The sequence below is a fragment of the Sceloporus undulatus genome, chromosome 2 (genome assembly GCF_019175285.1).
Source record: "Sceloporus undulatus isolate JIND9_A2432 ecotype Alabama chromosome 2, SceUnd_v1.1, whole genome shotgun sequence".
In the NCBI taxonomy this organism is placed as follows: domain Eukaryota; kingdom Metazoa; phylum Chordata; class Lepidosauria; order Squamata; family Phrynosomatidae; genus Sceloporus; species Sceloporus undulatus.
Window position 1 is genome coordinate 263,527,925 of NC_056523.1, and position 26,517 is coordinate 263,554,441.

Consider the following 26,517-nt stretch of genomic DNA (forward strand, 5'->3'; position numbering starts at 1 on the left):
AACAGCAAGAAAATAAAATTTATGACCATAGATGATCAACATAAATGCAATGATGAAGAGTTTGACATAGTTCAAGATGTTTCACACTTGGGCTCAATCTTCAACCAGAGTGGAAACTGCAGTCAAAAAGTCAGAGGAAGACCTTAGGATATGGAAGGGCAGCTATAAAGAAACTAGACAAGATCCTGATGTGTAAGGATATATCATTAAATACTAAAGTTAGGATTGTTCATCCCGTCATATTTCCCATTTCAATAAATGGCAGTGAGAGGTAGGCAATGAAGAAAGCTGATGGGGGGAAAAATCAACTAATTTGTGGTGTGGTGCTGGAAGAGAGTTCTGAGAATACTGTGGACTTCTGAAAAGACCAATGGATGGGCAGATCTGGGCCAAACTCTCCCTGGAAGCAAAAACAACTAAACTCAGGCTGCCCTATTTTGGCCATATCATGAGAAAAAAGGACTCACTAGAAAACACTGTATGAAGAGAGATCTTGTAGCACCTTTGAGACTAAATGAAAGAAAGAAGTTGGCAGCATGAGCTTTCGTAGACTTCAGTCTACTTCCTCAGATGCACTAGAAAAGACTAAAAAAGAGGGCAATAGGAAAAGAGGAAGACCACATTCCTGATTGATAAACTCAATCAAAGAAACCATGGCTATGAATCTGCAGGAGATGAGCAGGGTGGATTAGGATTAGATGACTTGGAGGTCTCTCATCCATAGGATTGCTATAGGTTGAAGTTGACTTGAAGGCAGTTAACAAGGCAAAATATTTAATCACAAACACTGTGACAACCTTCACTGATGTTTGTTGCTATGGGAAGGCCCAAAGTCAGTGGCATTACACACTGACTTCTCCTTGCATGCAGATGGCCTCAGGTTTAATTTCCACCTGTCTCCAGTTAAAGGGATTAGAGAGATAACAACAAATATCTCTGTCCCTATCCATCTTGAAGAAGGAGAGTCAAGTCTACACAAGCTCATTATACCAGCTTCAGTTAGTCCAATGGTGTTATTAGATCTCTGCATAAAGAAGTATTTGAGATCACAGAAAGCATAGGTTTAGATAGGCAGAAGTGAATAATATAAGGCATCTCCCTGTGTATTAAATTCACCGTAGGAAAAAGTTACTTTTTTGGACTACAGTATTGTTATTTTATGGCCATGCTGGTTGAGAAATTCTGGGAGCTGAAAATGCCTGGAGTCTCTCTTTTGTGGACAGCTACTCTGTTGGGATTCAGGGGGTTATCTTGGCTCATTATAATAGGTATAGGACTAGGAACAGTTTGCTCAGAGAAAGAAAAATGTGTAAGGGTTTTAAGTTCATCTCCGCTCCCCTTGTTTGCCATTCTGGACGTGATGGACAGTCCGTCTCAGTGGAAAACTCACTTTTAAGTGAATCTCTTGTCCAGGAGACACACACGTCTGTCACGAAGTCCTCATGTGACTCACCCAGAGAAAAACAAAACTTTGGTATGCTTGAGTTTATTTGGGGAGGATTTGAGCCATAATGAAAAGGGCATTACAAGCGGACATGGAGTTGTTGAGGGTTCCCCCCCTTCTTCACCCTGGCCACCACCAAGGTTTCCCGCCAGGGCCCAAGTGGTGGGAGATGTCTAGGGTGAAAACTATTTCCCAGAAAACATGTTCCAGTCTCTGACTCTGCTTTCTTGTCTCTGGAGCGGCCCTGATGATCTAATAGCATTTTTCTCTGTGCATATTTTGGCAGCGCCTCACCACCTGGCAGCCTGAGGAGTCTGAGGGAAGAAGAAGGGAAAGGCCTGCATGCTGTTGTTGTTAACCCTCAGAGGTGAGGGCCTCCTCCACAGACAGCTGGCGGGGGGTCCTCTCAGAACCAGGAGGACATAGGCAGTCTTGCCTTGTTTGTCTTGCTGAAGGCCCTACACACCAGCAGAAAGGCCTGGCAATGCAGAGGGGGAGTAAGCAGAGTGATCAGGCATTGCCCTTTTCCAGGAGATACCCTACATTTCAACCTTCAATCCTCCATTTAAAGCACAGCTGAGCAGCATGAATTTACATTTCTATGAGTGCTTTTGTTTCAGCTTTTACATGGTCCTGCCCTCCATTTTTTTTCTTGGATGCCCTCCATTTTGAGCAAGATTCAAGAAGCATGAATTTAAACTTCTATTATGAGTGTTTTGATTTTGATTTGGTCATGTCTTCCATTTTTTCTTGAACGTCCTCCATTTCGAACCAGACTCAGCAGCATGAATTTGCATTTCTGTATGTATGTTTTTGAGCTTGTATTGAGCCTGTCCTCCATTTTTCCTTGAATGCCCTCCATTTTGAGCTAAAGTCAGCAGCATAAATCTACACTTCTCTTTGTGTTTTGAGCTTTTATTTGGTCACAGCCTCCTTTTTTTTCTTGAACGTTCTGCATTTTGATCAGGACTCAGAAGCATGAATTTACATTTCTATGTGTATATTTTTGAGCTTTTATTTGGTCACCATCATTTTTTCTCGACTGTCCTCCATTTTGTGCCTTGTCCTCCTTTGCAGTCAGGAGGGACATCTGGTCATCCTGGGAAATAAGGCCTGCTTGAGTGGGGGAGAAATAAAGCCTGAGGGAGAAAGTAAGGTCTATGAGGGGAAAATAAAGCCTATGGGAGGAAGTAAAGCCTGAGGGGAGAAATAAAACCCAAGGGGTGAAATAAACCCTATGGGGGCTGAGTAAAGCATGAGGGGGAAGTAAAGTGGGTAAATAAACCCTATGGGGGGGTTAAAGCCTGATGGGGGACAGAAAACCTGAGGGGAGAATAAAGTCTATGGGAGAGTAAATAAGGCCTCTGGGGGAAGGTAAAGCCTATGGAGAGGAAGTAAAGCCTATTGGGGGGGATAGGGCCTATGGGGGGAGAGTAAAGGGAATAGGGACTATGGGAGAGGTAAAGCAGCCTATGAGGGCTGAGTAAAGCTTGAGGGGGGAAATAAAACCTGAGGTGAGGAAGTAAAGCCTATGGGAGGGATAAGGCCTATGGGGTAAATAAAACCTATGGGGGAAAGGTAAAGCTTGAGGGGAGGGGGGAAAGAAAGCCTGAGGGTGAAAAATAACGCCTCAGGGGAGGAGAAAAACCTCAGGGTGAAACAAAGCCTTACAGGGGAGTAAAACCTTTGGGGGAATAAAGCCTTGTGTGTGTGGGGAGGGGGGATAAAGCCTGAAGGGGGGGGTTCCTGGGGTGGGGGGGGGAAGGGGCAATCTGTGAACGTCGCACGTTTCCAATGCCATCATTACGCGAAGCGAAAAGCGGCAGAGCCGGCTGCCAGGAAGGGGCTGCTTGTGTAACTTTGCCCAAGGTGCCAGAAAGTTTAAAACGCCACATCCCTCCTCCTCCCCCTCCTCCCTCTCTTTCCCACCCTCGCCCCCTTTTCTCCCCTCCTCCGCATCTCTCTCTCTCTCTCTCCACTCAGCCATTCCGTTCCAGCCGAAGGGCCCGCGCGCTCCTGGCCTCTCCTCCTGCCCCTCTGGCGAGAAGTCCTTGGGGGGCGCTACTGAAGTAGTAAGGGAGAAGTGAGGAAGGCTCCCAGGGAGTGGAAGAGTGGCTGCATTGCTTGGGCTGCCTTTGGTATTTTGACACAGACGCCCGCCTCGCATTTTTCGGTCCCTTTCCCCCGTAGTCCGCCGGCCTTCCTCCTCCCGGCCATGCGGCCACCTCCGCCTGCTCCTGCCGGGGGGCTGCTCCTGGTGCCGGGGGTCTGCCGCCTGTGCTGGCTGTGCCTGGTGCTGTGGGGCCCGGCGCTGGGTCTGCCCCCGCGGAGCCCTCCTCCCCCTCCTCCTCCTCCGGGGGTCTGGCGGCAGAGGGTCCAGTGGGAGAACAACGGCCAGGTCTTCAGCCTCCTCAGCCTGGGCGCCCAGTACCAGCCCCCCCGGCGCAGGCAGGGCTCCCCCCCCGGAGCAGCAGCAGCAGCAAGAGAGCCCCGGCCACGTCCTCCTCCTCCGGGGAAATGCTACCCAGCCCCGCAGCAGAGCCCGCAATGCCGAGGCGCCCCGCAGGTGGTTCCAGGCCGGCTCCCGGCGGCCGGCGGGTGAGAGAAGCACCCCTGCGCCTCCTCCTCCTCCGAGCAGCAGCAGCCTCAGCCCCCCTCTCCGCCCCCGGGAGGACGCCATGGTCGGGGACGACCCTTACAACCCCTACAAGTACTCCGACGACAACCCTTACTACAACTACCACGACACCTACGAGCAGCCCAGGCAGAGCAGCCGCTACCGGCCGGGATACGGCACCGGCTACTTCCAGTACGGTAAGCTTGGTTAAGGCATTGTGTTGCGTCCGCACCGGGGTCATGAGCCGGTTTCGTGCCGCTTTAATTAGCCATGTCTCCTGCCTATGGCTCCAGCAGGGTACCTCTCTTGCTGCTGCCGCAAACGTCGCTACTCTGAATTCCACAGCCTGGAACCATGAATCGGGATTGTTTCCCCAATGCATTGGGGAAAGAGCATAGAGATGCACCCTGTGGCAATGAGAGCCCGACCTCCGCCGTCGTGCCCTTGGTCATCGTCAACCCGACGGGAGATGCCGCCGCATGGCAAAAGCCTCCCCAGTGGCCAGACAGTGTGCCCTCTTTGGCAATGCATCCCCATCCCCTTTTGCTTCCAAATCTTGCTTCTAATCCCCATTTGCTCCCCCACCCTCAAGCCCTCAAAGGGGAAAGAGAGAGAATCATAGAAATTTGATTCTTTTTATAACACTAACATCAGGGATACAGCATGGGATACTTCCAGTACGGTAAGCTTGAAGACATTATTGCATCTACACTGGGGTAATGACCCAGCTTCATACCACTTTAACAGACCAAGGATCCAGGCTGTGGCTACAGGCTTCCTCTCTTGCTGCCACCACAAATGACACTACTCAGAATTTCATAGCCTGGAGCCATGCCCTGTTAAAGTAGTACAAATCAGGGTCATTTCCCCAACGCAGCATGAATTGCATTGGGAAAATAACATAGAGATGCACCCTGAGGTAATGGGAGCCCCACCACCATTGTGCAGTTGGCCATCATCAGCGCAGCTGGGATGCTGCTGCGTGGCAAAAGCCTCTCCAGTGGCCAGACAGTGTGCCCCCTTTGGCAAAGTACTCCCCAATCCCCATTTGCACCCATTTGCCCTCCCCCCAACACCTTGAAGGGGAGAGAGAGAGAGAGAGCGCAGTTGAAACTGGATTCATTGTGACACTAACGTTAAGGATACTTCCAGTACGGTAAGCTTGAAGATACTGCAGCTGCACTGAAAAAATGACCTGGTTTCATTCTGCTTTAACAGGCCATGGATGGCTCCAGGCTATGAAATTCTGGGAAGTGTCATGGAGATTACCAGACCAGGGACGGGATCGCTCTCCCATTCTTGTCCTGATCCTGCAAAAGTGTTTCAGAGACATCGTGTTTATCCTGTTGTTGAAGTGGAATTGTATTAGTGAGAACTCCTGTTCATACAAAATGCCAGGACAATTCCACTTCAATGTTGGGACAATAACAGGATAAGCGTGATGTTATCTGAAAGCCTTTCATGCAGTCACGCTTTCCAGATGTGACAGTGTCCAGATAAGCATGACATCATGTGAAAGTCCTTCCCGCAAATGGGCGGGAAGGACGAGACGTCCTCCATCTGATAATCTATCAGCTGGCATCATTTTAAAAAAGAAAACACAAAAGAAGAGAAAGCAGCCCCACCCCCCCAAAAAGGTTCTCCTCTTTCCACAGCAGGGAAGGCTCAGTAGTAAAATGAGGGAGGCATGACAAGATGGGTTTTGCAGGAGAGGTGTTTAGTTCTTTTTGCTAACTCCAAACTTGTGGCAGACAGTGTGCAGGTGCTTGGAAGGGGATTGCAGGCAGAGCAAGCAGATGTCCCCTATTTTTTGTAGGGGAGGGAGAGAAAGGTGGCATTAAAAATGAAATAAATGAATAATAAAGGAGGACATGGTGTCCCAAAATGAAGGATGTCCAAGGCGAAATGGAGGGCATGACCAAAGAGAAGCTAAAAACACTCACAGAAATGTAAATTCATGCTTCTGAGTCCTGCTCAAAATGGAGGACATTTTGGAATTCCGCCTGGACAGAAGGTGGAAATTGAGGACATGTCCTGAAAAAGGAGGACACCAGGTCACCCTGATAGCAAGGGAGGCTGCCTGCCCCCTTCTCTTCCCCTCATTTCACTTGTCTTCCCCACTGGCTGTTGCATTCTCAGATGCCCACTCAAGGCTGGCAGGGGTCAGGCAGTTGGCTGGGTTAGTGAGGCAGCAGGAAGTGATGGAAGGAGCATGTGCTGACCCTCCTTTTCTGGTGCCTTGACTCCCTTATCCAAGAGAGCCATGGCACCAGAGAAGGCAGGAGGGTTGGAAGGAAGGCCTCCGCTCCTTGGAGGTGTCAACAGGTGCATTCTGCACTCCCTGCACTACCCTATTGACACCAGTGTTGGTAGTCTTACCAGGAGGTATTCATGGGAAGATTTATTCAGAGGAGATTTGTCATTATCTTCCTCTAAGACAGAGAGAATGCACTAGGTCACTTAGTCAGTTTCCATGGCCAAGCAGGGTTTTGAACCCTAGTTGCACAGAGTCCTAGTTCAACACTCAAACTACAACACCACACTGGCTGCCATTAGTCTTAGCCCTCATGTGTTTATATGCCTTCAAGTTGCCTGCCAGTGTATGGTGACACCGTGAATTTAACAGGGTTTTCTTAGACAAGGAATACTCAGTGGTGGATTTGCCAGTCCCTTCCTCTGAAATATAGCCTACAGCACCTGGTATTCATTGTCAGCCTCTCATCTGACTCCGAGTACTAACCAGGGTTGACCCTGCTTAGCTTCCAAGATCAGACAGGATCTGGTGTCTTAGCTACCATAAATCCCAGTTTTTCGTGAATGGTGGGGTATAAAGTTAATAATGATGATTATAGTAGTCTCCAGAGTATGCCTTTTGTGTAAGGTGTATTGTGTTTAGACCTGCTGGAACACCACGTTTTGTTCTCCTGCCCCATAGATCCCTGATTTTACCAGTTATTCCATAGTAGCCAGGGAAGGTTTTCTATATTCTCAGAGGCACTTTGTTATTTTATCTGCTTCTATCCAAATAATATCCTAACTATCAGTCACCTGTGTTTCTAACTGGGGGTGGGTGAGTGGGTAAGTCCCTCATCCTGTATGGGAAAAGACCTCCTCCATTTGGACCGTGGACTGATGGTGATCCAGACATGTAAATAATATCATTTTAATCTACTTCTATGGGCCAGGTAAAGGTGCTGGGATGAACCAGAGAGAAGAAAACTGGATTGTGTTCTGTCAACCTCATTGCCCATTCCTAAAATAAAGGGAATTAACGCAAGAGCTTCCTCTTTGAGTTCCAAAGAAGGGCTGACAGATGCCTTTCCTCATATAGCTCATCTTACAAAAGGGTTTACTTCAAAATATATCCTGCTTAATATAGATACTCAAAGCTTTTGTATAATAGCTATAGCTCCTTAAATCAAAGAGCACAGCTCTGCAGTATGAAATATATGGCTGGCTTAAAATGGTCTCCTCAGCTGGTGTCCTTATGGTGAGAAGGCTTGAAGATTTATGAGAAAAATTGGCTAGCAGAGTAAGATGCCATACCGTATCTGTCAGTCTGCAAGACACATTGTCTCCTCATACTTCTTTTGAACTGGTGAAAAGGGAGTCTTTACTTTAGTAGCTTGCTTTGGGTGTGAGACTAGTGGATTGTAATATAGTGGGTGGAAAGTAGCTTCCCTGTCAGTCAGGCAAAAGGAAGTTTGCAGACATCTTGGGCTTGATAAATTTCTTTCTCTCTGATTTGATGTACTGCAGGTCTTCCTGATTTAGTTCCAGATCCCTATTACATCCAAGCATCCACCTATGTCCAGAGGACATCCATGTACAACCTGAGGTGTGCTGCTGAAGAGAACTGCCTGGCAAGGTAATACAGTCACTACTCCTTGAATCATAGAATCAGAGTTAGAAGAGACTACAAGGGCCATCCACTCCAACCCCCTGCCATGCAGGAACACACAATCAAAGCACCCCTGACCGATGGCCATCCAGCGTCTGTCTAAAGACCTCTAAGGAAGGAGACTCCACTACACTCTGAGGGAGTGTGTTCCACTGTCAAACTGCCCTTACTGCCAGGAAGTTCCTCCTAATGTTTAGGTGGAATCTCTTTTCCTGTAGTTTACATCCATTGTTCCTGGTCCTGTTCTCTGGAACAGCAGAAAACAAGCTTGCTCCGTCTGCAATATGACACGCCTTCAAATACTTAAACAGGACTGTTGTATCACCTCTTAATCATCTCTTCTCCAGGCTAAACATCCCCAGCTCCCTAAGTCTCCTCATAGGGCATGGTTTCAAGACTCTTCACCATTTTGGTTGCCTTCCTCTAGACATGCTCCAGCTTGTCCGTGTTGTATTTGAATTGTGTTGAGAACTGAACGCAGTATTCCAGGTGGGGCCTGATCAAAGCAGAATAGAGTGGCACTATTACTTCTCCTGATCTAGACACTATACTTCTATTGATGCAGCTTAGAATCACATTGGCCTTTTCAGCTGTAGACTCATGTTCAACTCTACTAGGACCCCTAGATCCCTTTCACATGTAGTCTTGGTAAGCCAGGTGTCCCCCGTCCTATAGCTACACATTTTATTTTTTTTCCCTTCCTAAATGCTGTACTTTACATTTCTCCCTGTTGAAATTCATTTTGTTAGTTTTGGCCTAGCTTTCTAATCTATTAAGATCTCGAATTTTGGTCCCCTGCTCTGGGGTATTAGCTACTCCTCCTAATTTGGTGTCATTGGCAAATTTGATAAGCATTACCTCCATTCTTTCATCCAAGTCATTGATAAATTATTTATCCAGTTTCTTCCTGAATCTGGTGCAAAGATATAGAAATTTGCAGCACTCAGAGAAGTTACTTTTACTGTTTTGGAATAAAACTCCCAGAATTCCCCAATCAGCAGCCATGCAGTTCTGGGAGGTATAGTACCTCAAAGTAACTTACAAGTTCTGACATTTGGGGAAACGGGGCAGCCATCAGCATTGTTCAGGAATCAATAGCAAAGTTTTCAGAATGTCACTAGTGACTTAAAAGGGGGGTGGTGAGGAATTAAATGGATAATTCAGTCTCTGTCTCAGTTTGCAAAACATGTTGTTTTTATTATCCTCTGCTAAGAGTTTGTTGACCAAGTTACAAGACTTCCATGCCTTTATTGTTTGGGAATTATTGCCTTACCAAAGCCTGTTTCTCATTAATCCAGAGCTTTGTTAATTTTTGAAAACAATTCTCCTCTGAACACATCCCTTATGAATGTAATTTTTTAAAAAAGAAACATCCTTGTTTTTTGAGTACTGTATTGCAATTTCCGGATCGTCCTTAAACTACCTTTAAAAAATCCATTGCTCTTTAACACATAAATTGGCTAGTAGCCAAACTTAGTGTCATTTATTTAGTCATGAGGTAATCCTGTGCACAAGAATTTGGAGGTAGTTCCATTGAAATTGGTGGGCCTTGAAAAATCAGGCCTGGCCCTAACATTAGGAAGTGTAAGCTTACTTCAGGTGACATATGCTGAGGGACAGAGGGCAAGACAGGTATGAGAACTATCAGGGTACATCACTTTTACTGTCATGGCTCCATCCTACAGAATCCTGGGATTTGCAGATTTGTGAGTGCTAACAGTCTTTTGGCACACTGTTTGGCAGAGAAGACTAAAGAACCTGTAAAACTACAAATCCCAGGATTCCATAGGATGGAGCTACAGCACTCAGAGTGGTGTCAAACTGTTATTTCCACAGTGGTATATGCACCCACTTTCTCCCCTTGTTGCCCCTCAGATGCAGCAGAGGACACTCTCCCATCACTGGTATAGAAATAATATCTAGCAGAGTGGCTAGCTTTTAGTCATGAAATGGAAAGAGATGCCATCTTGTCCTTGACTTCAGGCAACACAATATCTTGGGTATGGCAAACTTGAACAGAATGGGGTTCTAAAGGATGATGATGATATGTGAGGCTTAAGGTTACTCCACTATTCCTACAAGCAAGTCCTATTGAACTGAGTGTAATTTGCTTTTCAGTAGACATGAATGGTATCACATTGTACATAAACTTTAGAGAACATCTGTGTCCAATATTAATGAAAACCTCAACAAGCTGCAATGCACATTATTCACCATGATGTGGAGGGATTTTTCTGTTTTGCTTGGACTTGAACTCAAAATGGCTTTTTATAAATTCATTTGAATTAAATGACATTATGAAAAGCTGCATTTAAAATTACTTGTAATATGATTTACACATTTGTAATAATAACAATTTTTTTTTAGAGAGAATTGTGTTAGGGCAAAAAAAACAACAACAGCTAGCTAGCAATATATTGCAGGGATGTGGATGCAGTTGTAAATCCAACAGGAATATTTTTCCAGAAGTTAAACCACAAGTTGAAGTAGGAATGTAACACACCTCCAAAATATTCTTAGCTGAGATGATTAAAAACAGAAGTCATAGAAAAGACAAATAAGCATTGATGAAATTGGCAGGAGAGGAGAGAAATAGCGAGTCAAGGGGCATGAACATCAGGAAGAGGAAACAGAAACAAACAAATCTGGTATATGAATTTGACTGGATAGCTGAATATTCAAAGTGAACTTTGACTTAGTAATAAAAATAGAAGTTTTGATTTTCATAGCACCTATTGTCAAGAGATTTACTAGTAAGGGAAGTCTGGGACTTTCTAGTAAGTGGATACGTAGGATGGTAGTAAGAGCTGTATTCAGTGGTATTCATCCATCAAAAGTCACAGATGGTAGAATAGATTCTTCCTTCTTTCTGCTCCAGTAAAATGTGCAGAGTTGATTGATCCCCTCAAGATGTTGAGGGATGCAAAAGTTCATAGTGGAAGAAGACCTGTTGAATGAATAGGAATATGCTTGTGACATGTTAGATATAACTCTAACGTAGGTTTCCACTATGTTTTATTTAAAACTATTAATGTATTCTGTTTATTTATATCCCACTTTTCCCCAGTTCTGGAATCAAAGCAGGTTACAACATATACAACAAACATAATTAAATAGTCAAAGCAAACAAAAGTTTAAAAGTAATTAGACTACCAAAAAATGTAAAAGCAGTTAAAAACATAAACCATTAAAAAGAAAAGGTAGGGAAAAAATGAGAATCTAGCACCTTAAACCATCTAGCACCTCAAAGGCCTGCTGAAATAAAAGGGTCTTCAATAACCTCTCTAGGAAGGGAGTTCCAGAGACTGGGAGCAGCCACCAAGGAAGCCCTCTCCTGTGTTCCCACCAGAAGAACCCTTGATTGGCAATGGAAGAGAGAGAGAAGCCCCCATCCCATCTAGAGAATTTTCATTTTAAAAATCTTTAAAATTCAGTTAAGACCTATTTTTCACTTATTTTTAAAATGCTTCCTTAGACTAAATATTTTAACTGAAGTTACTATTACTGGTGCATACTTGAAATGAGGAACTTATGACATTTTTGATTGCAGCTAAATATCGCCACCCACAATACCATGTCTGAACACAACTCAGAAAGAGGCCAAATGTCCAAAGACAATAGGAAAACACAAGTGGACATCATTTCTAAAAGCGGGCCTGTTTTCAGAAACATACAATTACTCCATTGTGAAGTTGAAGGCTTTCTTGACTGGCATCCATAGTTTTTTGTGGGTTTTTCAGGTTATGTGGCCATGTTCAACAACAGAACAATGCACAGATTAACATGGGAATCACTCCTCCTTACCCAGGGTCATACAGTAGAGATATACCCACTCTCTTCCAGGTCAGTATTCTCTGAAGATGCCAGCCACAGATGCTGGCAAAACATCAGAAATAAACTCTTCTAGAACATGACCACATAGCCCCAAAAACCCACAAAAAACTATAGAGTTACTATGTTGGGGACTGTTAAATGACTTGAGATTTTGTAATGTTGTGTTCTTGGTGCATTGGTTGAGGCAAACTTAGTTATGGTTAGAGTTGTCCCATTAATTTCAGTAGGTCTGCTCTAAGCATAACTAAATCTGAAGCCAACCCATTATTTGTTTCTTTTTTTTAATGTAAAAATCATATTATAAACTTAATCGTTTTTAAACACGTAGTTGTAAGTCTGTATCTCATGCATATTTTTACATTGTTGCAGCTCAGCTTACAGGTCAGATGTGAGAGATTATGATAGCAGAGTGCTTCTGAGGTTCCCCCAAAGAGTGAAAAACCAAGGCACATCAGATTTCTTACCAAGCCGACCACGATACTCATGGGAGTGGCACAGCTGTCATCAGTGAGTGGAGTGCTCAGTATGGTACTTTCCAATTATGTACATTTGCTCTTTTTTGTGACGTGGTTCTCTCTCCCGGTCCTGCCCCTGGAGGCTGTTTGGAAAGTAGTAGTAGAAGTCTAAAAACTTACTGTTTTGCCTTAGAATGAATGAATGAATGAATAAATGGTATATTTTTGTCCAAGACTGACAGAAGAAGATACCTTGTTAAAATAATGTATACATTATAGGCATAAAGGCCTATAAAAGTGGCTAGTGGATGAAATCATTGTTCTTAGTATAGTGAGCCTTTGGTATCTACTGGGGTTTGGGTTGACCCACCCCATGGACACCAACATCAGTAGATACTCAAGTCCCATTATATACAGTGTTGCAGAAAAATGGTATCTCCTACATGAAATGGCAAAATCAAGAGTTGCTTTTTGGAATGTTACTGTTTTGTTTCTTTTTAAAATATTTTCAACCTGTGGATGGTGGAATCCCTGGATGCAGAAACTAAGGATATGGAGGGCTAAATGTATTCTGTTACTGCCAGCCTTGAAGCTGGATCAGACCCTTTAAACTGAACAGGAATTTTTATGAACAGAATTTGAAGGGGGATCTTAACATAGTGCTGCTGCTGTTGCTCCTACTGAGCATAGACCAAAAGATAGATTTTACTCTCCAATTGGCAGATCTGCCCTTTATGGTTTTAGATCACAGACAGGATGTTTGTCTTCAGGCTTTGTTTGCTTTCACTGTATATGCCATAAGCAACAATAGAAGACTGATGGAAACAAAAAATTGACAAAGGGGTAGATCGGATGGGTAGCTTAGGCAGCTCCAGCCCTGATTGGCACCTGATGGGCCAGGAACTGTGGCAACCCCATGGCCTGCTCTGAAAGTGGGGCACCATGGTGGTCCTGAATGGACCATCAGTAAGGAGGCCTTTTTCCATGCTCCTTTTTCTGATGGTTTCAGGCCACCTTAGGTGGGCCCAGAGCCAATTCCGGCCAATCCAGGGGTGTGCATATTTTGCATGCCATGCCCCCAAAGCAGCTGGATTTCAATCAGTGTCATAATAGTGCCTGTTAATGTGATGGAACTTCCCTTCCCCCGCCCCCTCCATTCTTCCACATACCCCCAAATAAAACTTTCTGGAAAATTTTAGAAGATTTCCTAGTCCTTTACAGGCTGATTTTAGGACATACTGAGGGATTAAAAGTGTGTGTGTGTGTGGGGGGGGGGGGGGAGAGATCATCTCCACTTTGTTTCTATGGAAGGAAGCAGTTTTGGCAGCAGCCAAATTCCGGGATCCTGCCTGTGGCTGATTGAAGTGTGTGTGTGTGTGTGTGTGTGTGTGTATACACGTATATTTTCCCTGTTACTCCAGTCTGAAAGGAATGACATAGAGAAAATGACTTTCAGAATACTGTATAAACAAGGAATAATCACAAGACATAGCAAAGGCATAGCAAAGTATTAAACTAAATCATGAGGAAAGTTAACACAATGGAGCTTAAAGTTCATCCCAAATTGTTTTTCGTAAGTTATTGTGGCTACTCATGAATGCAAATGTTTCAGGGATATAAGTATTTAGAATTTACAGTGTGCAAGGTAAACATTTTTTGTTAATGTTGGGATAACAGCTGGATGATGTGCAACACTGTAGGTCTCCTTGTTCTTATCACAGCTGGAAATGGTGAAATAATAAATATTTATACATTACTTTGCTTACAGATAATTTAAATTATATACATCTATTTGTTTTTAAAAAGCAGTATACTTTATATAGTTGTTGAATTTTCCAACTTCCTGAGAACATCCTCTCTAAGCCAAAAAATATTAATCAATTACTTTAGAATATTGCTGTATTATGTATCTTGTTAAATCTTGTGAATAACTGATCTATTTGGCCATTTCATTATTATGGATGCTGGTTTAACTTGTAGGTAAAAGCAAACTTCTCTACTTATTTATTTGTGGTTTCACAGACATTATCACAGCATGGATGAATTCAGCCACTATGACTTGCTTGAAGCAAGCTCACAAAGGAGAGTAGCTGAAGGACATAAAGCAAGTTTTTGTCTTGAAGATACATCTTGTGATTATGGATATTACAGACGATATGCATGTACTGCACATACCCAGGTAAGATACAATTATTTATAAATTGTCCCTTTTGCAGACCAGGAAATATCAGCATAGGCAGTTTTATAAACAACAATTCCTCTACTTGTAGACTTTGGTAGGTCCTTTCCAAGAAAATAATTAGGGATAAGAGTATGTAGAGAGATCTTGTAGCACCTCTGAGACTAACTGAAAGAAATTGGCAACATGAGCTTTGGCAGACTTCAGTCTACTTCCTCAGATGCTAGGGATAAGTTAGCAGAAATTGTTGCTTAAGTCTGTCTTAGAATTAATGAATCCTGTGGGGTCTTTGGTAGGTGGAATAAGTTAGTGTATTACTGCAGCTTGAGGATAGAAAGGCAAAGTATCTGCGGGCATAGGGTGATGTTCAGGCGCAGTGAAACCCATTTGTATGATTCGCAGAGACCACGAAGAAGAATAATACTTACCAGCCCAGTCCTGCCTTATTTATAACCCATCTTTTCTCCAGTCAGCTGACAGCAGTGTACATTGCTCTTCTCCTGCCTGCTTTGTCTTCATAATAACCCAGTGATTTAGGACATACTTAGGACTTAAGGTGGTGGTGGTGGGGAGGATCATCTTCACCCTGTTTCTATGGAAGGAAGTAGCCTTGGCAGTAGCCTAATTCCTGGATTCCTGGTCAGGCTGGGAGGGAATGACTGACTCAAGATCAATCCACTGAGTTTCATAGTATAATGGGGAACAGAACCTGGATTTCTTGAATTCAACATCCGAAGGATTATACCATACTGGCTCTCACACTGATTTAGGACAAAATACATTTTTTAGAACACTTTACGTCTTAGATGTTGGATAGTATTACTTTGTAAATTAACTATTTCATCTATGTGAGATATTTCATTCAAATAACCATATGTACATACCCATATGAAGGATATAATGCATTATTTTTCACACAAAACAATTTTTGATTCTGGACTCTAGACTGTTAGTGCAAATTCTGACAGTCTTCAAAATATGTTTGTGCTACACCTGTTTTATGCCAAGTTCACATATTCAGCAGAAGTATTTCTTAATAAAAGCTACTGTTTTTTGTTGATTTCACTGAATGGTACATTATCGTATTCAAATTTAGCTGTCTGTGTGCTTCTAAACATTTTTTTTAAAAGCTTAAATAGTTGTTAATATATGTGCACATTATAATTAGAAGTATGGATCACTAGTTGCAGGTATTGGCAACTAGAACTTTGGAAGATAGCCATAACTTTAGAAGATGCCTAAAGATTGTATACAAAGTACAAGCTCTGATTTTTCAATATTGTATCTGTTTGTTTTGATGTAAGGGAAACACGGAAATAGGGTTTGTTGTGAATACCTGTATATTCCTGGACCTTGCTATATTCAGTATAATTAAGAATCATAGTTGTAGACTCACCACCTTGTCAGTCCAGAAGCATGAATTCTTTTGATAGTACCAACTAGGCCAGGCCCATTGAATCAATTGTTGAATGATGAAGTCAACATTTAAATAAATCCCATTAATCCTGTGAGTCTCTTCTAGCTGGGACTTACAGTAGGAGTCAGGCCACAGTGCTTTCTGTCAGTAATCTTATAAACACCCATGTGACTGTAATCTCTGATTAAATCGTAATATTATAAACAGCAGATAAAATATCACTTGAAAGATGTCATAGGAAACAATAGAAATAAATAATTTAGTATATTCAACTTTATTAATAAAAACAATTTGTTTGCATTTGCTTTATACAGTAGGAAAAACTGTACATGTAATACTTCACATTCATAAGCATTCGTGATAATTAAGCAATGTGTTGGTGCAGCAAAGATGTAAAAACAAGAAATAATATAATAACCAGAAACAAAACACTGTGTTATATTGAACACTGAAAATAAAATAATGGCCACTGAAATTAAATGTTCTGGGGATAACATTCATGAAATGTCTTCCATATCCTTACACATAGTGGGATAGATCTGGATTATATGTTCAGTGAACTAAAAGCAGTAAGAGTAAACATAGAAGACACTAGGTGAAGGAGAGGTCCTTGACAACTTCAGAATAGCTTTTTGGGAGGTACTTCAGGTGAAAGGAGGCAGAGAAAAGGAGGCAAAGAATGCCAGTTGTTTTGACCCTTCCACAACTCTAGCCCAATACCATTTTGTGTTAACATTGGCTAGATCTTGAGAATGATGACATTCACAGCCTGTCCAGCACATTATAGCTTGTTGAGTTTTCTTACATTCATATGTATTTCATGAAAATATTTGTTCTTTTTTGACCAAAATATTTGGCAAAATGTGATACTTTTCTTCTGTTATTTTGGCTGGATTTAGACATCAGTATGTCCTGAATCCACCTATCCCTGCTTTCAGCATTAGTACTTAAATGTTAGTTTATAGGTTTGTACATATGGAGGAACTATATTGCAGTGGCAGTCAGTTACAATTCACATTCTGTGGCTACCTCTATTCTGTGGGAATAACTGGCAACTGTTCATTAAGAGTTTCTGTAGCATATACAACACTGTTTTCTGCAAACAGAAATGTCTAATGCTACTTTGAATTTTTTAAAAATTCTTGTGGCTTCATCTGTTTCAAGACCTGTGCTTGTTATGAAGTATTTTCCTCAGCAACTGAAGACTACATCCAGATTCCAGATCAAAAAAATGCATCCAGCTGCCAGCACTCAATATACCCATGACCTCCTTCTCCATAGCAAGTACCTAACTCTTGCCAAGTGACACACCATCTGTAGCCAAACATTGTGCTTTTCATAGGGGCAGTCAGACACCACTCAGAATGATTTCAGGGTGGAGAAAGGGAATGGACCTCACATATTACATGGAGCCCAAAGAACTGTATGTTCACAGCTTAAATGGAGCTGCCATTCCAGGACAATAATATGTTTCCTAAGTTAAACCTTTTTTTTTATGCCAACAAAATTGCAGTGAGGCTTGCACAGAGACCAGCATAAGCCCTCTTATTCTAGTCAGAATAGAGTAGAATACTGTATTGGATTACTTTGAGACAGAAATGGGATGAAGATAATCAAATCTTTGCATTGTTAAAACTGCAAAACTATTATGCCAAGCTTTGCTTCTGATATTCCAGTGCAAAAGTCAATACATTTTTTCCTGAAATAGGGCAGTGATTACAATTTTTATTATTACAGCAGTTACTTTTAGAAAGTCTAATATAGCTCTTTTTTTTTGCACAAGGAGCAATAAAAATGGGGTTGGATTCATGGATAAATAAGCAAAATTTGGCTTATGTAGTGGGATTTTGCTGGCTCTTCCCTGCCTGCCCCCCACCCCCACTCTCTGTGATGCAATGGAAACTGTAACAAGACAAGGAATTGTGATAATTTAATATAGCTGCATTATGAAAGGTCAAGCGCTTTTTGCTCCTGATACATTTCTAGATCCAAACCCATACACATTAGAAAAGAAAGGCTTACTGTATAGTTCGAGAACTGACAGACACAGCTGTGTTAATCTGTAATATCGGTATGCAAAGGGAACTTGTAGCACCTTTGAAATTGTGTGAAAGAAGTGTAGCATAAGCTTTTGTAGACTGGGTCTACTTCCTCAGATACAAGTATTGTTGTACTTATGCATGTAAAAACAGTTGTAAAGAAGTCAGTAATTCTCCAAATACAGTGCAATGTAATATAAAGATTAAAGTATTAGATTGTGAATTGCTGAGAAATTTATACTAATCAGTACTTTCACTTGTTTCTCAATTATAATTCTAGGGACTGAGTCCTGGCTGTTATGACACATACAATGCTGACATAGATTGCCAATGGATTGATATTACAGATGTAAAACCTGGCAATTACATTTTAAAGGTAATCAGAATGCCTCAAAAAAAAAAAATTACACATAAATAGTATGAGATTGCAAATTATAGTGTGTATTTCTTTTGCAGGTTAGTGTAAACCCTAGCTACTTGGTACCAGAATCTGACTATTCCAATAACATTGTACGTTGTGATATCCGCTATACAGGCCACCATGCATATGCCTCTGGTTGCACAATTTCACCGTAAGTACTTTAGTTTTTTCTTAAGTGTTTTGTTGTACAAATATCACATGTATGGTACTTTGGAAAAAGCAGTGTGCTTTAATGATGAAGCAGAGAATAAACTGTCAGACGTAATACTAATGAGTCATGAGCCTTGAGATTAACCTCTCCCTTCCTTTTGTTGGTGCAACCATGTGTATTTCCTTTAAACTAATAGTTTCCCCTTATATTTGAACTTGGGGGAACCCTCATTCAATTGTAATGTTTGTACAAAATACAGGATACAAATGTATCCATACTTGTTTGAACATGTCACCATTTAAATTTTGGCTGCACAACTGTTGGAAGTTAGGGGACTGTATTGGCTGTCAAGAGGAACCTGGAGGGAACTCACCCTCTCCCTCCCACACTTCTGAAAAAAGACTATATAGAGTCTTGTAATTCCCACCCCTGGTTTCAGTTATATCTGGAATGGGGTCAGTGTCTGTCCATTTTCCTTAATTACACAGCTGCTCTGCTGTAAGATTAGAGCCGCTGAAAAGTTAAAATAAAACACTTTGATTTTTCAAAAGATCAGGGTAATTGAATGGCCTAGAATGAACCTACAATAATGGAAATCTTGAGTTACTTGCCAACGCAAGACACTTAAGTTGGATTCTTTCTGAAATACTTCTCCCTTAGAAATCTTGTTTGGGGGATTTAAAGGGATTTGTACATTCCTACTGCTGCACAGACTTAGTGAGCTTCAGCTGTTATTTCTGGCTTGCACTCCCAAACTCTGGATAGGATACTGCTTATCCATTCCACATACAGGGCATCTTTAGAACACCATGGAGGACACTGTCAAGGAACTCTAAACAAATCCATGTTAACTTGATCTTTCCATACCAAGGATCTTAGAGATTGCTCTCCCCCAACTGCTCTTGTAATCTCATGGAGACACAAAAGTATAAATTAGGCTAAACAAATACGGCTGCCTATGATTTCTGGGACAGTACTTTCTCTAGTAAACACAGAAGTTACTGTAGCATACTGGCTATTTTCTATATACACATGAAGAGAGGAGAATGTGAACATGATCATCCAGAGCTTGGAGGTAACAAGTTAAAAGTAACATAACTGCCTCTGAGTCACTCTTTTTGGCAACATGGTTATACCAAAAGTAGCATTAAAAAGTGGAAACTAAGGGGCAAAACAGATCAGCAAGAAGGGTCAGCTTGATGGATTGGGGCTGTGGCAACCACACACCACAGCTCAATCTGCCTTGAAACCAGCCCCAAAAGGAGTGGCAAAGTTCTGCTCCTTTTTGGGCTGGGAAAAAAGCTGGCTTTTGCAGCTCTGCTACAGTCTGCTTCAAGACGCTCCAGTGATGTGCAGCGTATAAACACCGCACTGCTGAAGCACCTTGAAGCTGCCCATGTCTGGGCAGCTGAGCAACTTCACACCAGTTTCATGGCTTCATTGGTGTGTGTGCCATGTAAACATGCTCTGAGGATACCCGAATGTGAGCTTTTTTCACCCATTGGTTTGGGCCCTATGTTCCCTTTTTATGGCCTAAATATCCTAAAGGCATCAGACGCTGTCTGATCTTGGATGCTCAGCAGGGCCAGTTCTGGTTAGTATTTGAATGGGAGACCACCAGGTGCTGTAAGCTATATTTCAAAGGGAGAAATGGCAAAACCACCTGTGAGAATTCTTTGCCTAAGAAAACCCTGTGAGATTCATGGGGTCGCCATAAGTTGATAGGCAACTTGACGGCACATATGCAAGCAAGTCTGTTGTTTAGGGTAATTGGTAACATATTCTAGTTATCTTCAGAATTACTTTAACATGTTAAGAGATCTTGTCACACCTTTGCATTCTTTTACATGAAAGGATTACTTGAAAAGGAACAAGCAATTCAAATTTCAACACAGGAATGATAACAAGTGACAATGTGTGTGTGTTCCTTCAAGTTGCCTGTTGATTTATGGCAACTTCATGAATTTCATAGGGTTTTCTTAGGCAGAAAATACTCTTCAGGTTGCTTTGCCAGTTGCATCATCAGATTAATAGCCTACAGCACCTGGTATTTGTTGGCAGTCTCCCATCCAAGTACTAACAAGGGCTCTCCCTAGTTAGCTTACATTATCAGGTGGGATCTTGTGCCTATAGGGTATTAAATGTCAAGCTCTGAAATAACCTGATGAGGATGGGCATTTGCATTTCACAACACATGTGAAATCAGGATTAAGTATGTATGGTCTTGTGTGCCTTACTTACAAGTTTCTGTGTTTGCTTTGTTCCCCAAGTTGTTCTCAGGAGTGCATTATTAGGAGATGTATGAATATTACCACCACCAATACTACTTCTACACACATACTTACACACACAAAATTATTTGCCCAAACAACCAACTAAACCTATTTCTGTCAATACCAGCCCAGTGTTGTAGTCAGTTTACAGAATCAACAAGAAGTCTTCTTCAGAATTGTATGTATTTTTAGCCATGTGAATTTGTGGGAGTCTAAAAAGTAGAATGGTAGGACTTTTACAAGTCAGCAGTGATATTAACAGAGTTGTAAGAAGAAGTTGTCAAAGCTACCCATTGCACTAAGAACCTTTTTAAAACATCTGAAACAGCACCTCCAATTTGGGGAAAAACTTTTAAGACTGAACATATTTGTATTAAACCCTGAATGAAAACACTAATGAACGTCAACTTGTATTCTATCTCCTTTTGGTCAATTAAGAAGAAGAATTTAAGCAAAAGAAAAATAATTTCCATTTTTCCCCTTAAATTTAAAAACTAATTGGTATTTCTAATTATCTGTTTAGTACTTTGGTTGTGATATGTTATACTTAAAAATATTGTTTCTTTTCTTTTTAATAGATATTAAGCTGAAAGAAAATTTATGAATCGGTGCCCAAAGTGTTGCAAAACAATTATTTTATAAACTGAGATAGGATGTAAAAACTTTTGAAAATGAAAAAGGACAAGAGTATATACAAAGAATTTTAATGCAAGTCTGAAGCATCAAGACCTTCTTCAGAATAATTTTGTTCCTCGATTAATACATTTATTGTTTGAGAGCACAAGCTGTTGGTGCTCTATACACAGAATTTCAAATTCTCCAGGAAGTTTTTACTGTTCAAAGAAATGTCTTCACATTGACTACTGGAAATCAGTATACTATCTGTGAATGAGTTTTATAAACGATTTAAAGAGTGTTCACAAAGGCTGAGATCCAAAGAGTTATTTTAGGTTTCATCTGATGGTTCATGTATGCCCATTGGAAGCTAATATGTTGTTTTTAAGAAATGATTTTTTCTCCCTAGTTTCACAAAATTGCTTCTGACATTTTCCCCTTTGGGAAGCTGTTTGCTACATAGCCAGGGTACTACTGTCCAGAGCTATTTGGGATCATGGAAGTAATTTTACATTTCTTTGAATTAAAACCATATAAGGAATAGAAACATCGGAAATCATATGGTAAAATCCAGTCCAGTTGGGGAATACTATTCAATTCTAAAGAACTGGTGCTGTAGTGCTTTGTGTATGGGAATACCTGGATTTGGGAAACCTAAATTAAAGCTGATTGTGTGCACAGCAGAAAAATATAATGAAAGTGTGCAATATTTTAATTTCCAGGTATGTTCCATTATTTTAAGAAAACTTAAGTCATCGGTTATACTAAAAGATAGATTGATTAAAAGATCAACAGTAATATATTCAAGTGGCATCCCACAGCAAGCTGTAGTACTATAAAACTGGCTTTTCAGAGTGGGACTGATCATATATGTTCTCTGGGAACTTACAGAGTACTGTACTTTTAAACTGTCTGTTTAACTAGACAAGATGGAATGAGGTTTTTGAAAAACTTCTACACACAGAGTAATCTATATAATACCATAGCACTATACTATGATAATTTCTGACATACGCAAGATAGCATGTACTGGCAGTGCAGTGAACAAACTAGGAATTATTTAGAAGTAAATAAATTACTTATTTGTAGAAGAATTATTCCCTTTTTGAATGAAACCCAGTTCAACCATGAAATACATACACGCCTCCCCCCATTTGAAATTCAACAGCTGGAGTCTTTTCCCCATTACTTGGTTGCTGAAAGCCCCCTTCCCTTTAATTACTGAGTTTTTGGCTATGCTTAATTAATTGTTTACTGTAAAAACTGCTGCATTTTTCAATGCATTGCATATATTGTGCATATGTGCCTTCACATTACCTATCAACTTATGGCAACCCCATGAATTTCAGTTTTCTTAGGCAACGAATACTCAGAGGTGTTTTTGTCAGTTCCTTCCTCTCAAATATAACCCACAGCACAGTATGTAGAAAGTGACACAGTAAACACAGTGAAGTTACGCATCTGAGGAAGTAGACTTTAGTCTATGAAAGTTCATGCTGCCAACTTCTTTCTTTCAGTTAGTCCACAAGATCTCTCTACATACTGATTCTGCTTTGAATTAGATCATCTGAGTGGCTCCCAGACATCAATAGATGATTATCTATCGGTAAAATGTCAGTACACATGGAATTTTACTTGTAAAGGAAGTTCCTCTTCCTTCCCCTTTGTGGTCCCAAATTTGTTTTCCTACAACCCTGTTGAGCAAACTGTAGGAGCACAAACAGGTGCAGTAAAGCAGGAGTAAATTGCACCAGCAGATAGGCACAGCTGGATTTCATCCTATTAGTATTGTGGCCTGTTTTATAAATTTAGATTTGTTGTCATATTTGGAACAACATACTTTCTGTTTAGTGTGATGTGAAAAATTTTGTTCTTTCAGATTGCCAGTGATTCCTTATCTTTGATGGTTCCCACGGGTGCTGAACCATCAGTCTTGGCATGTACCCACACAACACTTTTATAGCCATTTAACTGCCATGAATCTGTTTTATGGGAACCTGGGACTAGTCCATTTCCATAAACTACATCAATAGAGTTCTTTGACAAAGGATGGAAAGGAACATACAAAACTACAAATCCCAAGAGTCCATGACAATTGGGATTGTCCCTGCCAGAACAGCTGGGGGTTGCATAATTTAAAAAAAGTAGATAAAGAGCCCATTTTGAGAGTCAGATTTTTTCTTGAAAGGCCACAAATATGGCATGAACACCACAATCTTCTGTTGTCCCCCTTTTCATTCAGCAACTAATGCCCAAAGGCAGAGGTACTGCCTGTCTGGAGGTTCCCTTTAGAGATCAAGATTATCAAATTCCCCAAATCATACATATTAACATATGCTGGATGGACCCTTTCATCTGTCAACTATAGTTTCTATAGAGAACTAATATGGCATAGTTATCTGAATGCTGGACTAGAACCCTGGATACCAGGGTACAAATTCCTACTTGACCATAGAAACCCACTTGGTATCTTGGGCAAGTCACTCTCTCTCAGGCTTGGAAAAAAGCCATGGATAACTTCTGAACAAATCTTGCCAAGAAAGCCCAATGATACATTTGCCTTAGGGTTGTCATAAGTGGCTTGAATGCACAGAACAACAAAAAGTTCCTATATGATACATGTAGGTCTGATCTGCACTTGCAGCAACTTAATTTCCAATAATCATTGTTATGGAATTCTGGGATTTATAATTTTATGATATTTTAGCCTTTGCACATTTTAGTGCCACAAGAAAATACAATTCCAAGAGTTCCATAGCACTGAGTCATGGAAGTTAAAGTAGTGTCAAACTGCTTTATTTCTGCAGTCTAGATTAAACTGTAGGCTCTTTTTAAATGTGCCATAGTGGCAGCAACAGATAAAAATGGCTGGCATTAGGGAGCTGGTGACTACTGAGGAGCAGAGTCTCAGGAAAGCAGATGGCTCCATGGTGGCAGCTAAAGAGGTAGGAATGCCCTGCCTGATGCTCTAGGTAACTACGCTATATATGAAAATTTTCCTTCTCTGCCGTTAAATTTTGAACAGAACTATTTAGTGCTTTTGGTTCAGGCTTCAGCTGGAATGTATAAAGTTAATTTAATAGAAAAAGACACTAATTTCTGAATAACCATTGCAATTTAGAAATTTTCCTATGGCCCTTAGAAGTCTGACAAATTAGTGGACAATACCTTATAATAATCAGATCTCTTCACTTCCCAACTGGATACCACACTAAACACGAAGACTGGTCACAGAACCAGTCAGTAACCATTTCACAAATCTGGCTTGTTTCATACAAAACTTTGCTATTCCAAGCATTTCATGATCCATGATTAAATCTAAGAGATTTCTGGTGGTAAAACTTATAATGACCATTTCCCCCCGATCAGCCTCTTTGTACATTCCTATAATTTTTGTTGGACTTAACTGAAGTAGTATGCTCATTTCATTGAAAGTGGTCTATCCTGTGCCTTACAATATAGCAAAAACATTCTTTTCACATTCCAGATATTACTACGGTGCTTACATATTTTAACTTGAACTGAAAAAAGTTTGCTGTCAGGAACTTTATAAGCAACCAAATGTTACAAATTGACTGAAAAGCCACTCTTAACTTCTTGAAGTATTTTTTTTAAAATATTTACTACCGGTCTTCAAAGATCCTTACTTTTGAAATCTATGCATCTTTCTCTGAAAAGTTATTTATAATTATTCATACACTAGCTCTGTATTCTTTACTTGCACTTCCATATTCTTGTGTTACATTCTTGTATCATGGTTGCAAATTTATGTGAAAATGAACTGAATAAAAATGTTTCAAATGCTCAGAATCTCTGCTGTTTTCACCAAAACATACTACATATATATTGCAATTAGAGGTTAAAAGACATCTTTATATTCTTGTAAGGATCCATTCACTTGAAAAACATTTGAATCTCTACTAAAAATACAAATATGGGGCCATGTACACTATAAAACAAGGGAAACATTATAAATATGAGCACATAAACAAGGTAAAATTGCTATTTGGAAGTGATAGACTTAGTAGTCTGCAAACAGTAAGATTTTAGGTGATGGTAATCCTCAGATATTTTGTTATATTTTTTCAGTTTACTAGATGGAGAACCCAAGCCCAAGAACTCAGACTTTACAAAGTTAAGGTTGTAACACTTGGAAGTGGAAAGCTGCATCTATACAGAGTAACAACAGAGAAAAAATAACATATGTAACCTCTATCAATGACAGATTTAGAGATAATTTATAATGTGAGAATTGAATGCCTCATTATGATAGACTGTTTACTAGACCCAGTCCTCCATAGTTTATGCAAATTAACAAAAGTCACAATATGGAGTAAACAAAGAAATTGTAAATCCATCTGTACGTATACTGATACTCAAACAGAATGAAATCACAACTATGAATGAAATCATAAGCACACTATAAGACTTGATATTTAGAAACTCAGCATGATTATAAATTTGAGCCAAATTCAAAATGAGTAGTTAATAGATTATCTTCTCAACAGCCAGTCTGAATAAGGTAAGTCTATGGCAAAAAGAATGTAAACTTTACCTTGAAAAGAGTATATGGGAAATCTTAGCTATGGGTTTTCTCTCAAGACAGACTGCGTATTACTTTTATATGATGACTTGCAATCAGTTATTGATACTGCTATTTGACCTTTTCAAAGATACTGTGGGGTTTTTTGTTGTTGTTGTTGTTGGGCTTAACTGTAGTAGTATGCTCATTTCATTGAAAGTAGTCTTGCTCTGTGCTGCCTGCATCTTATTGCCTCAAGGGCTGAGCAGACAGAGAGGAAAAACTGGGTCGATCCTGTTTTTTCTCAAATCACTTGGAAACCCAGCTGTCACACAGCCCACTCCCAAGGTAGGCTGAACATCCACATGCAGATCATACCACCGTTTATCTCCCTTTTCCCACCCAGCTGCCATCCCACTGATGCCATGTGACCCGCCACACAGTTGCACAAGTGAGACACTGCTCATACAGTGCATCTTTGCACTCAGTGACACAATAATAATAATGATAATAACAATAATAATAATGTTAAGTCGAAGGCTTTCATGGCCAGCATCCATAGTTTTTTTCAGGCTATGTGGCCATGTTCCAGAAAAGTTTCTTCCTGACGTTTTGCCAGCATCTGTGGCTGGCATCTCTCTGAAGATGC

The 26,517-nt window shown here is 40.8% G+C and overlaps 1 protein-coding gene across 1 annotated transcript; it reads left to right on the plus strand.

Moving 5' to 3' along the window:
• The first annotated feature begins 3,436 nt into the window (after nt 1–3,436).
• Nucleotides 3,437–18,462, plus strand: LOX (lysyl oxidase). The gene is given in 7 exon segments (XM_042453269.1): nt 3,437–3,940; nt 3,942–4,258; nt 7,821–7,929; nt 12,166–12,303; nt 14,274–14,430; nt 18,167–18,262; nt 18,343–18,462. Coding segments are annotated over 7 exon segments (1,218 nt in total). The 5' UTR covers nt 3,437–3,659.
• The last annotated feature ends 8,055 nt before the right edge of the window (nt 18,463–26,517 follow it).